This window comes from Sminthopsis crassicaudata, chromosome 2 (genome assembly GCF_048593235.1).
Source record: "Sminthopsis crassicaudata isolate SCR6 chromosome 2, ASM4859323v1, whole genome shotgun sequence".
In the NCBI taxonomy this organism is placed as follows: Eukaryota; Metazoa; Chordata; class Mammalia; order Dasyuromorphia; family Dasyuridae; genus Sminthopsis; species Sminthopsis crassicaudata.
In genome coordinates this window covers 434,583,135-434,597,092 of record NC_133618.1, presented here as the reverse complement: position 1 = coordinate 434,597,092, position 13,958 = coordinate 434,583,135, and the positions used below count along the sequence as shown (strand labels likewise).

The 13,958-nt window shown below is 33.7% G+C and overlaps 1 protein-coding gene across 20 annotated transcripts in view; it reads right to left on the bottom strand.

Moving 5' to 3' along the window:
• NSD1 (nuclear receptor binding SET domain protein 1) overlaps positions 1-13,958 on the bottom strand; it is a 169,475-nt gene that overhangs the window by 35,428 nt on the left and 120,089 nt on the right. For all 20 annotated transcript variants that reach the window (XM_074292236.1, XM_074292227.1, XM_074292226.1 and 17 more), the window contains 6 exons: positions 12,129-12,204; positions 9,445-9,557; positions 8,426-8,569; positions 6,786-6,909; positions 4,727-4,927; positions 3,472-3,651 (listed from right to left, as the gene is read on the bottom strand). In XM_074292236.1, the coding sequence (XP_074148337.1) occupies positions 3,472-3,651; positions 4,727-4,927; positions 6,786-6,909; positions 8,426-8,569; positions 9,445-9,557; positions 12,129-12,204 (838 nt within the window). The remainder of the gene's footprint in view (positions 1-3,471; positions 3,652-4,726; positions 4,928-6,785; positions 6,910-8,425; positions 8,570-9,444; positions 9,558-12,128; positions 12,205-13,958) is intronic.

The window sequence follows — 13,958 nt, the reverse complement described above, 5'->3', positions numbered from 1 at the left end:
TGGCAATGGAAAAGGTCTTCCTTTTATTCTCAAGAATGAAGGAAAAAGTATGAGTAAGTAAAGTGTAAACTTTGGTGACTAATTTGCTTCACTTAACCTAATAAAATTGGACTTTAATAGATGTTATTCTTATTATTCCATTAAAACTGCTCTCTTCAAAATTAGCAAGAAGCTCTTAATTTCCAAATCCAATGGCCTTTTCTCCTTTCTGTAGCTTTTGATATTGTTAAACAGTCTTTCCTCCTTGATATTCTCTCCTCTTTAGGTTTTTGGAACATCACCTATCTTGTTCCTAACTCAGATCACTAATAGGTATCCCACAAGACTCTGTCCTTGACTCTATCCTATTCTTTCTCTACACTACTCACCCTGGTGATCTCATCAATTCCCATGGATTTAATTCTATGCTGATGATTCCTAAAATATTGCTGTCGTTCCCTAAATATTTTGCTTACCTCCAATATTACATCTCCAACTGCCTTTTAGAAATTTCAAACTGGACCAATAGACACCTTCAACTCAACATTTGACATGTGCAAAACTGAACTAATCTTTCTTCCATCTTTATTTATTGGTAAGAGCAACACCATCTTCTCAGTCCCTCAGGCTTACAAACCAAATGTCACCCTCTACTGCTCATTCTCTTTCCTCTTACTTCCTACTCTCTCTTTTGCTACTAAAGTCTGTCAATGTCATCTCTGCAACATCTCTCAACCACACCCCTTTCTCTACTCTAACACTACTACCTCTCTAGTCAAGTCCTTCATCACATCATGCCTGGATTACTGCAATAGCCTGGGGGTGAATCTGCTTACCACAAGTATCACTTTTGTTTTGAGGTTCATTCATCCTATGCTGATCAGATTCTGGCAGCCATTCTCTACTATCCTTCAATAAAATCTCCTTCCTTCCATATACTGTTTCATTTTGATGATGAAGTCAGAAACCATTCTGAAGAGTTCAGAAATGAAAGATCACGCCCAAGTTACTTGTATGCTCTGAACTGCCAAATTTAATGGCCTTTGCTCAATCCTTATTCTTTTTGACCTCTCTGTAATATGACACTGTCAATTTATAACTCTACTCTGTCCTGGTTCTCCTTCTTTCCAGTCTTCTTTACTGGATATTCAAATATGTAAAGTATGATAACCATAGGTATCTTTAGGGCTGTCCCAGAACTATTCTCTTTCTTCACTCTGTTACTTCACTTGGTGATGCCACCAACTGTCATGGATTCAAAACTGATGATTCTCAAATTTATCTACCCTCAATTTCTCTGCTGACCTCCAAGTTTCATATCTTCAACTATTTACTAGACATTTCATTTTAATCTCAATACGCTCAAAATGAAACCTATCATCTTTCCCTCCAACCCCCCATCACTTCCTAAATTTACTATCACAATTGAGGGTGTAATCACCTTCCCAGTTAGCTATGTGTGCAATCTATGTTATCGTCTTCCTCACTCCCTATATCCAATCTGCTAATAACTTTTGTTGATTTTACCTGTATAATATCTCCTTAATAATTATAATACTACCTTTATAATATGCTCCCTTTCTCTTCTGACACTTCCACTATTCAGGTGTGTAAAGTGTTTAGCACATATTAGATGGAATATAGGAGGGACTATATAATTGCTAAACATCTTCCTCTTCCTTATAACTCATGGCCCTGCCCATTACAGTTTATCTCATACTTAGCTGTCATTCTGACCTCTCTAAACACAAGTCTGAGTATATCACCTCATTTTTCTAAAGATAGCTCCTGTCACTTCTAGGATCAAATATACAATTGTTTTGCAACCAAAACTCTACAAATTTTGGTCCCCTCCAACCTTTGCAGTCTTCTAATACTTGACATTTTCCAAACACTTTCCTCTCCCAAGTATTTTGAAATATTCTTAATCTTTCTTGAATATCTCTAAACTCTGGTTGACCCTGATGCCTGAAACTCTCCTCCTCTTCAGAACTGTCTCCTGGCTTTCATAGGTTCCTTCAAGGCTAAAACATAATCCCACCTTTCTTGAGAAAAGTGTTCCCTGATTTCCCCTTAATGCCAGTGTCTTTGCTTTCTTGACTAATTCTAATTTATCCTATTTGTACATAGTTGTTTGGGTATTGTTTCCCCTGATAGACTTCGACCTCCTTGAGACTGGCAAGAACTGTATCTTTTGCCTTCCTTTGTATCCTTAACACTTAGCATTATGGCTGGCACATACAAGTTTTCATTGACAAACTTCTGCAACACTTTTCTTACACCCTTGGAATTTTAAGTGATATACACAAACTAATGACTTCAGAAATTTAAAATTTTACCTATCAAGCCAAAAACACTTATCTGTAGTAAAAAAAGAAATACCACTAAACACAATCTCCATTTATTATCTATTGATATATGCACAGCTGCATTTAAATGCTGCATCTCATAGACAAATAAGAGACACATTCTGGGTCAAATCCCTATAAGGAACACCTTAAACTTTCTAAACTCTAAATTTTTCTAAAGAATCTAAGGTTCTTAAAAATTAAGACATATAAACTGACAATTTCATAAGGATGCTTTAAAAGCAGTTTCCTTTTTTCTCAGCATTAAGATCTCATACTATAGATTTCTTAAAATAAACAGACCATACACCCTCAATTCATTACCTCCTGTAATTATTTAACATTAAAGCCTAGCTCAGCAATGAGAATGACTTCCTTTTGAATACCTTGAATACAGAACTTTTATAGTGACATTTTAAAAGATTGTGACATGTTCTGTTTTCACAAGATTCCTCCTTTCCTTATCCATTAATATAAGGCCTATTCAGAGATCAAAGAAAAAATCCAGAGAAGAGTTCTTCCATGACATTAGTAGCATTCAAAGGCAGTCTGGCTGGATGGTTATTAATCTGGGAAAGAGAATTTTACAAAAGAAAAACTCTGAAGAAAATAAAAAGCAAATAGGAAAAAGAGAAGGAAATATTCCTGAAAATATTATTTCAAGTGAAGGCTGAACAAACTACAAGAATATATTTTGTTCTACTGCCTATCACTTGTCAAACTCACTGTGAAGCATTAAACCCTTTAATTCAGTGGCAGCAATTGCAGAAACTATCTTGAAGACTTCTCTGCACCTAGTGTATTAGCTTCATTACAGCTATTCAGGAGCTACTGTAGTGTCAGTTACAAGAAGAGATGAAGAGGGTGATTGTGAGGGCTTTTCTAACTTATAAAGTACTAGAAAACAGCCTTACAAAAAGTACTCTTCTCTTAAGGGTTTCTAATATCCCTGACTAAAACGAAATTTCTGAATGAGGTTCAAAACCAATGTTCTACATTAGCATGCTTCCCCTTCCCAATTGTTCTACATTTTTTTCCCCCTTGAAAACTCAAAAATTCATTTAGATTTTGGGATTGGCACATATCAGTTAGTCTTATTTACATGTGGAACAAAAATATAATTTACAACATTATCAGGCCTTACCTTCTGAGCATACAAAACACCAGCTAACATTAACATGTTCATGATTTCTGCAACCCCTCCGAGGGGCAAAATGATTAGGGCATATGATGCTATTTGATGCTAGAACCTTTGATCCTGCAGCCAGACAGAAGTCATTGGCATGGTAAGCCACAGGACACCGGACACAGCGCATTAGGCGACCTAGCAGTACAAGAATAAAATACACACAGACACTTCTGTCAAGTACACAAATGAATAGGTATCTTACCTAAAAGGTCAAGTTGGTAACCTAAAAGAATTATAGCATCAAGAAATTATTACGAAAATGGTTCTGCAACATTTCTGAATACCAACTTTAGAAATCTTCCTTAATCTTTTTATTGTGAAAAATTATAGGGTTATTTGATATTAAACTCCTTAAGTATAACTTGTCCTACCTTAGAAGAGAAAGTATCCATAAATATACTTTGATCAGTCATGTAATAGTCTAACCTAAGAGAGAGTTTCTGTAACTAAAATGGCTTTTTTGTTTTAGTAGTTGAAATATATGGCATGCTGAATCCTTCATTGGCCTCATTCAAGTTTGATGTGACTGGTAATCTGATATTATGTCTATTATGTCATGTCATCTGTAAGAAAATGACTCAGGCAACAAGATGAGAAAACTAAATAACAGCACAAAGATAAAAATTATTCAAAAGGTTTTTTCTCAACAATCTCATGGTTCTCTGGGCAGATGGCAGATTCACATGGCATATTAAGATACAACTAACACAAGGTACTAGAATCATTCTGTTTAGGCAACAATTTAGCACTCATATTTTCCAACCTTTCATTTTCCTGAAATTAAGCGTGTGGATAGTCATTTAAGTGACAGAAAAAAATATAAAGCATCAGACATTAGTTTGCAGTCTTGTTAAAAGTAAAAATAAACCAACTACCACAGGTACATTATTATTGGATATAATGATATAAAGAATTTTAATTCAAACATTCAATTCAAACAATTTAATTTTAATTCAAACATTCAATTTTTGTGTAAATTATAAACCTTTCTTTTCCTCTCAAAAAACAAACAAACAAAAAAAAAACACTACACTGATTTAACGTATAAAACTATCTATGTGTGAACAAACCAAATACCTAAATGCAACTGACATTGAAAGAGAGACATTCTAGATTAAGGAACATACTTGTGCTTAGTCAAAGAAAAGGAGAGCCTGAATTTCCCTTCACCTTTGTTCCAGTAAACAACAGTGATACAGAGTCAAGGTACCTTTAGATGCAGAAAGACTAGCTGGATTAGCAGCATGACAGGTTATACACATGTGAAGGGAGCACCGAAAACCCTTGTTCTGTAGGACAGTTGGTGGATATTTCTGTATACAGGCTTCATGGTAAAACTTTCCACAAAGAGGTAGCAAACACCTTTTGACATCTTCTCCACTGGTTTTACACACAAAGCAGGTATGAATTCCTAAGAAACAGTTTAAAAGATAAACAGGTGAACAGCAAAGCAGAGAAAATAAGAATTGGCAAAAGTCAGTAAGGAAATGTTAGAAGCTATCATAATTACTGGAGAATATCAAAACAAATTCTGGTACACTAGTAATATAATATCTTATATCCTATATCTCCATATAAGGAGCTCACATTCACATAGTGCATAAAGCTTTAAAAAAATGTTTTTCTTCATGAGGCTGGAAGATAAGTAAATATTTAAATGATTTTTGAAGAAAAATATTTGAATAATATAAAAATGTGGAATACATACAAATAACAGAGATATGTATGATGTGGTATAATTAAGAACACTGACCAATTTGCAATAGAACTAAATGTATCTAATAATAAAAAAGAAAAAAAAAAATCTACCCCCAACCTGACCCCCTCCCCCATACCATAAAGTAAGACTAAAAGACAAAGAAACACAAATTTGTTATTGCTTTGCTACACTTGATGTACAAACTTAGTATTTAATAAAACATCTATACCCACAAATACATAAGTGTTTATATTATGTATATAAAGCAAACAATAGCTGACTTAATATTCTGGCACTTAAAATAACTCTGAATTAAGATATTTTTAGCCCCACTTTACAGATGATGAAAATGAGACTCAGAAATGACAGTCTCACAGCTAATAGATGTTGGGGGAAGTTGAAGATCTGAATCTAGGGTCTTTTCTGGCCTTGGGAAAAAATTCTGTCGGCTATATTACACTGGCTTTCATTTAGAACCTATGGATGTATATTTGATAATTTAAAATTTTGTATTTGTTAATGATATTAAGCTTAGAATGAAAATTAACTGAAAATAAACAAAATACTGGCCACTGCAACATGAAGATCTTGGAACTAGTCTTCAATAATTAAGTTAGAATATGCCAGGTCCTTGGTTACTTATATTACTAAAGCACCTCATTTTAATTTTATGAAATTATGAAAAAATAAAAATTTTCCAATTTTAACTATTCTTGTCATACTCTTGTCATTTTTAAAAGAGCAAACAAAATAAAGTACTATGTTGGCCTTTATAGGCTGTCACACTATGTGAGACAGTTTTAAGCAGTTTAATACTACTTGTGAAATTTGGTAAATCTCTGAAGAAAAAAGGTCTGAAAAAGACAAATTTAAGATAGTCTAGAGAAGGGACATCTTTGTGGTGAGAGCTTTATACCACTAGCCTACCAAGACTGGAACATTGCAATATTCATCCTTAGAGAGCTTTGACTAAGAAACACAAATTGCTATCTGGCCAATAATCTGAACCTCTATTAATTTGTAATTACCATACTATGTTATTCTGGATAAAAGGTGACTTCTACTCTGACACTCTTCTCCCCCCCCCCCCACGGGCTGGGGTTAAGTGACTTGCCCAGGGTCACACAGCTAGGAAGTGTTAAATGTCTGAGACCAGATTTGAACTCGGGTCCTCCTGAATTCAAGGCTGGTGCTCTATCCGCTGCACCACCTAGTTGCCCCTACTCTGACACTCTTAAGTGAGTATTCTTTGAAACAATAAACCAAATATACATTGGGGAATAAAAAAGACAGAGCATATAGACGCACTTTCACTATTTCGTAAGGCCAATTTTGGAAGAAAGTATATTTATAAATGACGAGAATTACATTTGTCTAATAAAAGACAGGCAGTGGGATAAAATCTCTCAATAGTACCTTACATTCCTGATAGTCTGATTTCCCTGTGGTTATCAACATCTATGAAATCCCAAATCATATGACACTACATTAAAGTATTTGAAAAGAAATCACAGAGAACAGGAATCCCAATATTCACAACAGAGGCAAGCATTTTCTATGTATAATATACCTGTTCGACATTCCTTGCAGATAAATTTGCCTTTTGGCATCTCTGTCAGGCCAATACATTCCAGGTGGAAGGCACCACAACATTGAGCCTCACATAGCAACAACTCACCCACTTTCTCACAGTTCTGTTTAGGAGGGAAACACATTCATCTATAGAAAAACTTAAAACTGACAAACTGAACAGTATTTATAGTTATAATATGACAAAAGACTAACAATGTGAGACATTGTTAACTTGAGTATAAACAAAAATAATTTTACTGGTATGGGCTTTCCTATCAATAACATTATTTCAATTCCTCCCACAACTTAGTCAATTGTTTTATGAGTTGTCCAAAAACTTAGCCAAACTGGTTATCCTGCTAGTGATAAGTTTCTCTATCCTCATATGAATTTTAGATAAAACATATAATCTGAGAGTAGGCTTGCAGATAAATTCTGACAAGTATGAGGAGAACCTTAAGAGGCTGTATTCTACTAGATTTGGTTAAGACTCCAGAGTTACATCCATGCCACCATTAAGACATCAGAACAGACAGAGTCAAGATAAAGGAGAAACAGGAACTTCTCTTAAGCTGATGAGATTGCAATCACTTCTGAGGGTTCTGAGTTGGTGTGATCAAAAAATTCACTACCTTGTAGCTGTTAAGACAATAGTTAATTGATCAATGATGGACAGAATCAGCTACACCCAGAGAAGGAACACTGGGAAATGAACGTAAACTGTTTGCATTTTTTGTTTTTCTTCCCAGGTTATTTTTACCTTCCGAATTCAATTCTTTCTTTGTAACAACAACAACAACAACAACAACAACAACAATTTGGTTCTGCACATATATATTGTATCTAGGATATACTATAACATATTTAATATGTATGGGAATGCCTGCCATCTAGGGGAGAGGGTGGAGGGAAGGAGGGGAAAATTTGGAACAGAAGGGAGCACAAGGAATAATATTGTAAAAAATTACCTATGGATATATACTGTCAAAAAATGTTATAATTATAAAATTAATAAAAAATAAATAAAGTGCCTTTTGATCTAAAAAAAAAAAAAAAGACAATAGTTGGACTGTGGACTAAAAATACTTAAAAGTATTTCAACTTGGAAGGCCATATAAAAATCTGAACTTCCATGTAGATTTAAATAATCCACCATAGCTTACAAATTATGATTGGCCATTAGAAGGTGGTTATTCCAGGGCTTCAAAAATCTAAGATTTTGTATGTCAGATCATAGTCTACTGATGTATATTACAAATCCTCTATATTTTAGAAAATAGTTACACGTTGTGTCCAAAAAATTTGTCTGGTGATCCATTTCTCACAGATGTCTTATCACATTTGACTAGCCTAGATGTCATACAAAAGAAATAACTAAAGGTAACTCCTAATAAAATCATTTGAATGTGGCCAATTGCATCTTTTTGTAACTTAAATTTAGAAATGCTAAAGTGATCAATAAAACAAAAATAAGAGACAAAAGTATGCATTGAACTTCTAGGACAGAAGACTGAATAGCCAAAGTAATTCTCATAAAGCAGTCCTGCCAATGAATAGTTTGCAAGTGTTAACTGACCACATTTTTTTCAGGGAATGGGTATTCTTAGGGACATATTTTAATGTACAAAAGACTTGTACCTGACAAACATTTTCCTTGAGAGCTGCTCCTCCACCACGTTCAGCCTGCATCTTTTTAGATACAGGCATCCCATGATCATGCTCCACACTCTCTTCTATGGCATCTTTGGGGCTTGAAGTAGTCCCAGGAGTAACTGGTTCTCCCTTGGAAGAGAAAAAAAAAGCCCAGGACATTTGGATCATTGATATCTCTTCCATGTGACCACCCCCTCCCCACTGGGCTGCTATTTGTCTAACCATAAGCACTTACAGATGTTCAGCCAATCACGCGGGCGGACTGCATGCAATGTTAGTTCTAACCCTGCTGTGATTGGGCAGGTAGTGAGCGCCTCATGCCCTGGCACTAACTGCTCTGAGGCTGTTCCACTGGAACTTTTTGAGCTGTTCCATTTTAAGGTTTCACTAAGGGAGAGAAAACATTCTTAAGTTCATTTGATTATTTATTTTTCCTTCCAAGTTGTGTTTTCCTTAAAAAAATAAAAATAAAAAAAAATAAAAATAAAAAATAAATGCACCATTTGGGCATTTCATTCTTTTTGTCCTGGAAAGAAATGGTCCTCCTATTAGAGTTGGTTGGTATGGATGGACCTGAATAGTTCCAGGACTTTCTAAAATGATACCAAAAAGTCCTAAAAGCATCAAATTTATTTTGATGCAATTTAAATTAAAGGACTCTGGATTTTAAATTCATGTTTAGTTTTTCTCCCAAACTAGTACTATTCTTTAAGCTTTTAAAAATATTGTTGGAAAAGATACATGAGGTGGTCTTTAAGTAAACTGAATTGTTTTCAAAAAAGGAGAAAACAAGTGAAATATAAATCCACTCTAATATGAAATTGTATGAAAAATTTTGCTGCCTAATTAGATTTTAAAAAATGATTAGGCCCACACATGCCATCTTGTGACATTATTTATGCAAATGTATTCTATATTTATGAGGCTGCTTCTTTGTATTAATATTGTTAAAGGAAACTAAAGAAAACTGGTAAGAAGGGAAAGAGCTTAGAATCCAGCTGTACCTCAGAGTTTTGAGCCTCCCGTGAAGAGTCTTCATTTCTCACTTTCTTACAATGTGCTGGTACATGCCTCTGTCTCTTTCGTTTCCTTTGCTTTTCAAAAACTTTGTTTGCACCTATGACAAGAAAAAGAAAACGTTAACAGAAGAAAACTGTTAACCTATTATCTCCTTTCTCAAATAAGAAGTCATACTGCACTGTACTAATACTAATAGACAAATAAATCAAATCTATTATTCTTTGACATTTTCCCTAAACACAGTTAATAAAGATCACAAATGAAATAAACTAATATATTTATTTCTTGCTTTCTTTAGGTGACTGATGAGGAATATGAAATATTAACTAAATACTGAATCTTTGGTTACATGCTACTATTTATTAAGAAAGCTAATTTCCTTTTTTTTTTTTTTTTTTTTTTTTTTTGCTGAGGCATTTGGGATTAAGTGACTTGCCCAGAGTCACACAGCTAGAAGTAGAAAACTAAATTTCCTATCCTTTAGTTAATAAACTCCTAGTGCCATCATCTTGCTGAGATCATAAAGGAGAGAATGCCCCCAGAGAAGCTCTTTCTTAATCTCTTCTGTAATTCCAGAGCAAAAAGTTAAAAATATAAATATATAAAATAAATATAAATATAAAAATATATAAATATAAATAAAATAAATATAAATATATAAAAATAATAATTCACAATTTTAGAAAAAAGGACTATGTCTTGAAAAATTATGATTTCAACTTTACATATTGACAGGTGAGCTGTGAATACATCAATCCTGGCAAAATATCACAGATTTCAGACAGTTGTTTAAACAAAGTTATCTCAAAATATGCTTTTGAAGAAGATAAAGAGACAATAAGCTAAATAACTACCACTGATTAAAAGCAGATTTAAAGACTGATGATTAACTGATTGCTGTTAATGTGGAAGAAGTTCTTTAAGATAGAGAGACCAGCAGAATTCATCCTACATTCTACATTTTGGATGTATTATAATCAACATTTTTTCACTAAGTTCAATCAACATATACATTGGTATACCAAAGAAAATTGAAAATGGTAAGCATATTGGTTGATATAATCAAGCTATAAAAGAATTTTGAAATATCAGAACAATGGTCTAAATCTAACAGGCACTTTGGCCACTGATTAAAAAAAAAAATTTACACAAAAAGTACAGAATGAATGAATCCAAAGCTTGATAAGATCAAAATGTGTGAAATAGAAACAACAATTGAGTTAACCTGATCTTGAGTTACTTTAATAGAAGGAAATATAAAATGAAAGTTAAAATCCTTTTGTAAATGGTTCCAAACAGATCACAATTGCAGGACTATACAGTTCTGGATATCATGTTTTACAAAGGAATTTGACAATTCTTAATTTCTTCTTTGCAAACGAGTGACCAGAGTGATCTTGCTACAAGAAGAGGAGATAAAGTAGCTGATACTAAAAAAAAAGAGAGAAATTAAGAATTATTCTGCTTGACCCCATGGGTAGAAATTGCAGAAAAGAATAGATTTTTGCTCTATGTGAGGGAAAAACTTCCTACAAAGAGCTCCTCAAAAGTCAAAATGGGCAATCTATACAGACAGTTGGTAACAGAATTCATCATTTCAACAGAGGCTACAAAGGATAGAGACAATAAATTGGATCACATGGTCTCTAAAATCCTTTCCAACTCTAATCATAAATGGCCCTATGTTACAATACTATAGCAATAAAAGCTATACCAGAAAAAGTTAATATTAGCTAAGTCAGTTAAAAAATAATTAGGACCATGTCTGACCACACATCAATGTAGTCAGCTTTTTCTCCTGTTGATGATGTTTAAACTTATGATTTCACATGTGTGGGGTAAATTGCAAATTGTCTCTGACAATTCAGATCAGCAACTGCACTATAACTTAAGAATCCCAGATACTGGGCAGAACCCTGAAAGGTTAAGTGACTTGCTGTGGTTTTACAGACTTGAGTCAGATATGCCTAGCACATAGTATGTATTTTTAAATAATGTTTTCTAATCTATGTGGTAGAAGTTCACCTCAGTTCTTCCTGATTCCAAGGCTCCTTTCTCAGTATTCTTAATCAATCAAAAAAATTGGAATCACTAACATTCTACTTCATGCAATTTGTTTTCAGGAACTTTTGCCAGCAACCAAAGCTATTCAATTCTGCGTAAGTAAAATGGTACGAACTAGTCTCTTCTTTTGAACAGAGTAGATAGACAACTATATGACTAAAGAAGGAGGTGGTAAATTTAGGGAGGTGATGAGAAAGAAAGGTATGTTCAGAGATGACTGGGCAGGAAAGATGAGTCTATCTTCACTTGATCTTTCTTCAGAAAAGGCTTATATAACTATTTATTGATGAGACTGAAAAGAAGGACTAGCTTTCACATGCAACACTATTATATGTACCTCCAATTATACCAAATATATTTTGAGCATTTTAACTGAAGTTTTCAATCACTTTTCACTAAAAAGGACTTTTTTGAGAAATATCATGGAAAAAAATATGTAAAAAAGTATAAATACAGAAAGCTAATTTCTGGTTAGTTGTTTTTTTCTATATAAACTTGAGTAATTATAGATACAACATAACCCCCAAAGGAAGGCTATCATAAAGAAAAAAGGTCATAAGAAACATCAAGATTGCAGGTACTTCTGCCCTTTGCAAGCACTTACCTTCACCAAAATCCATAGATGTGAGTGTTGTACATGATCCAGAAATATCATTCTCCAAGGGACCAGTATTATAACACTGTGCAGGAGTAAGATAAACATCATTCTGAGTTTTGTAATATGCAAGAATTTGTTATAAGCAAAGGAATTTACTTTTGTAATGAAAAGGCTGAACTAGCAGTTAATGAGCAAACAGGGATAATGGTAGCATTACTGGGGTTAAAAGAATCGACTTCTGAGATAATTATCACTTATGTGATCATGGGCAAGGCAATTAGTTTTTCTAGGCCTCAGTTTTCTCATTAGTAAAATGAAGGAACTCATTTAATCTGTAAAAGCCTAACAATAAATTTTGTGCTCCAAATAGAGAAGAGAAGTAACTGAGTGGAAACAAGTTAAAAATCCCAACTCAGTAAATCTAATTACATAATAAAAAACTCAAAGCAGGACCTTATCTTACAAATCTATCAAGAAAATCTATCTAGAAATCTATCAAGAAAGAATTAGCAATTAATAAAAGGCATGTAAAAATATCTCTTAGCACTCACATAAATGTCTGTGCATAGTATAGGCCAATACTTCTATATCAAAGTAGAACATTCTTTTGGTCTTATAATTCATTGGAAGAAGTAGCCTATCATAATTCCAGATAAAATGAAACAAGTATTTAATGTTTCTTATATATTCTAAAGTGAGATATAATAGTTATGTTTGCTAAAACACTAATTTCAAATGGTTGCCTGTGTCACAAATACTAAAGACTTTGACATCAACAGGCGGTTTTCCCTCTACAATCATATACTACTAGCTTGTTACCTGAAGTATAAAAAAGCCAGCAGACAGTAACAGATAAGCAGTGGTAGTAATAGACCACAATGAAACAAAATGTCCTTGGGTTTCCAATTTCAGATATTAATATATCCCCCCCACTAAATCCCCCAAACTAATAACTCATATGAGAAAACATTTTTTATAATAAAGAAATCTAGATGAATATGAATATGTACTATTTCTGCTAGCACAGATTCCTAAGTGATCTTAGACCAGCAGACTACCAATAATAATTGACATTCTAATATTTTATAGTTATGAATAACGCAATCAGGTTGTCCATCTACTATCTCTAACTCTTGCTGGATGGTATGCCAACTTACTTTTCTGATGATCCAGGTCAAGAATATTTTTCGCAATTTCATCTTATTGATCATGATCTAACTTAAATACATTACATATATTACATCAATTACCCTTCAGGTAAACTCACAATTTTGAGGCAGTGGTGAAATAAAATTATGAATTAAGGATTAGAAAAAAAGCAGCAACATTAAAAAGGTGTGCTTTGCTAGACAGTCACTAAAAGCACTGCATAATTTCCCAGATGCAAGACAACTTTCTCGTCCTTCCTATTCAATTCTGTACCCAACATTCCAAATTCTAGTCCACAATAGACGACATCTGCAGGTAAGGGTATGCTACCCTATGTGGACAAAGGAAAGGGAAGAGAAAAAAAGAAAAAATGGAAAGAAAAGAAAAAAAGCTGTGTTGCCCAAATGCCCAATTTCCATTGGGTACTGGATGCAGTAGCCTTTTTAAACTAAGGTTTTTAACAAGTCTCAGTGTGACTAATACAATACCCAATCAATAATTAAGAATAGGAAAGAAATGAAACAGAGAATGGCCTCTTTTATCTAGTTAAATATAAATACAAATACACAAACACATCTGGGACGGGTTTCTGGTCAAAACGGAGAAAATTGATATTCATATTCATTGTGAGCCAATTAAGGTCCTCAAAATTGATCAAGTGGGGTTTGACCTGGGACTTGTTGGTAC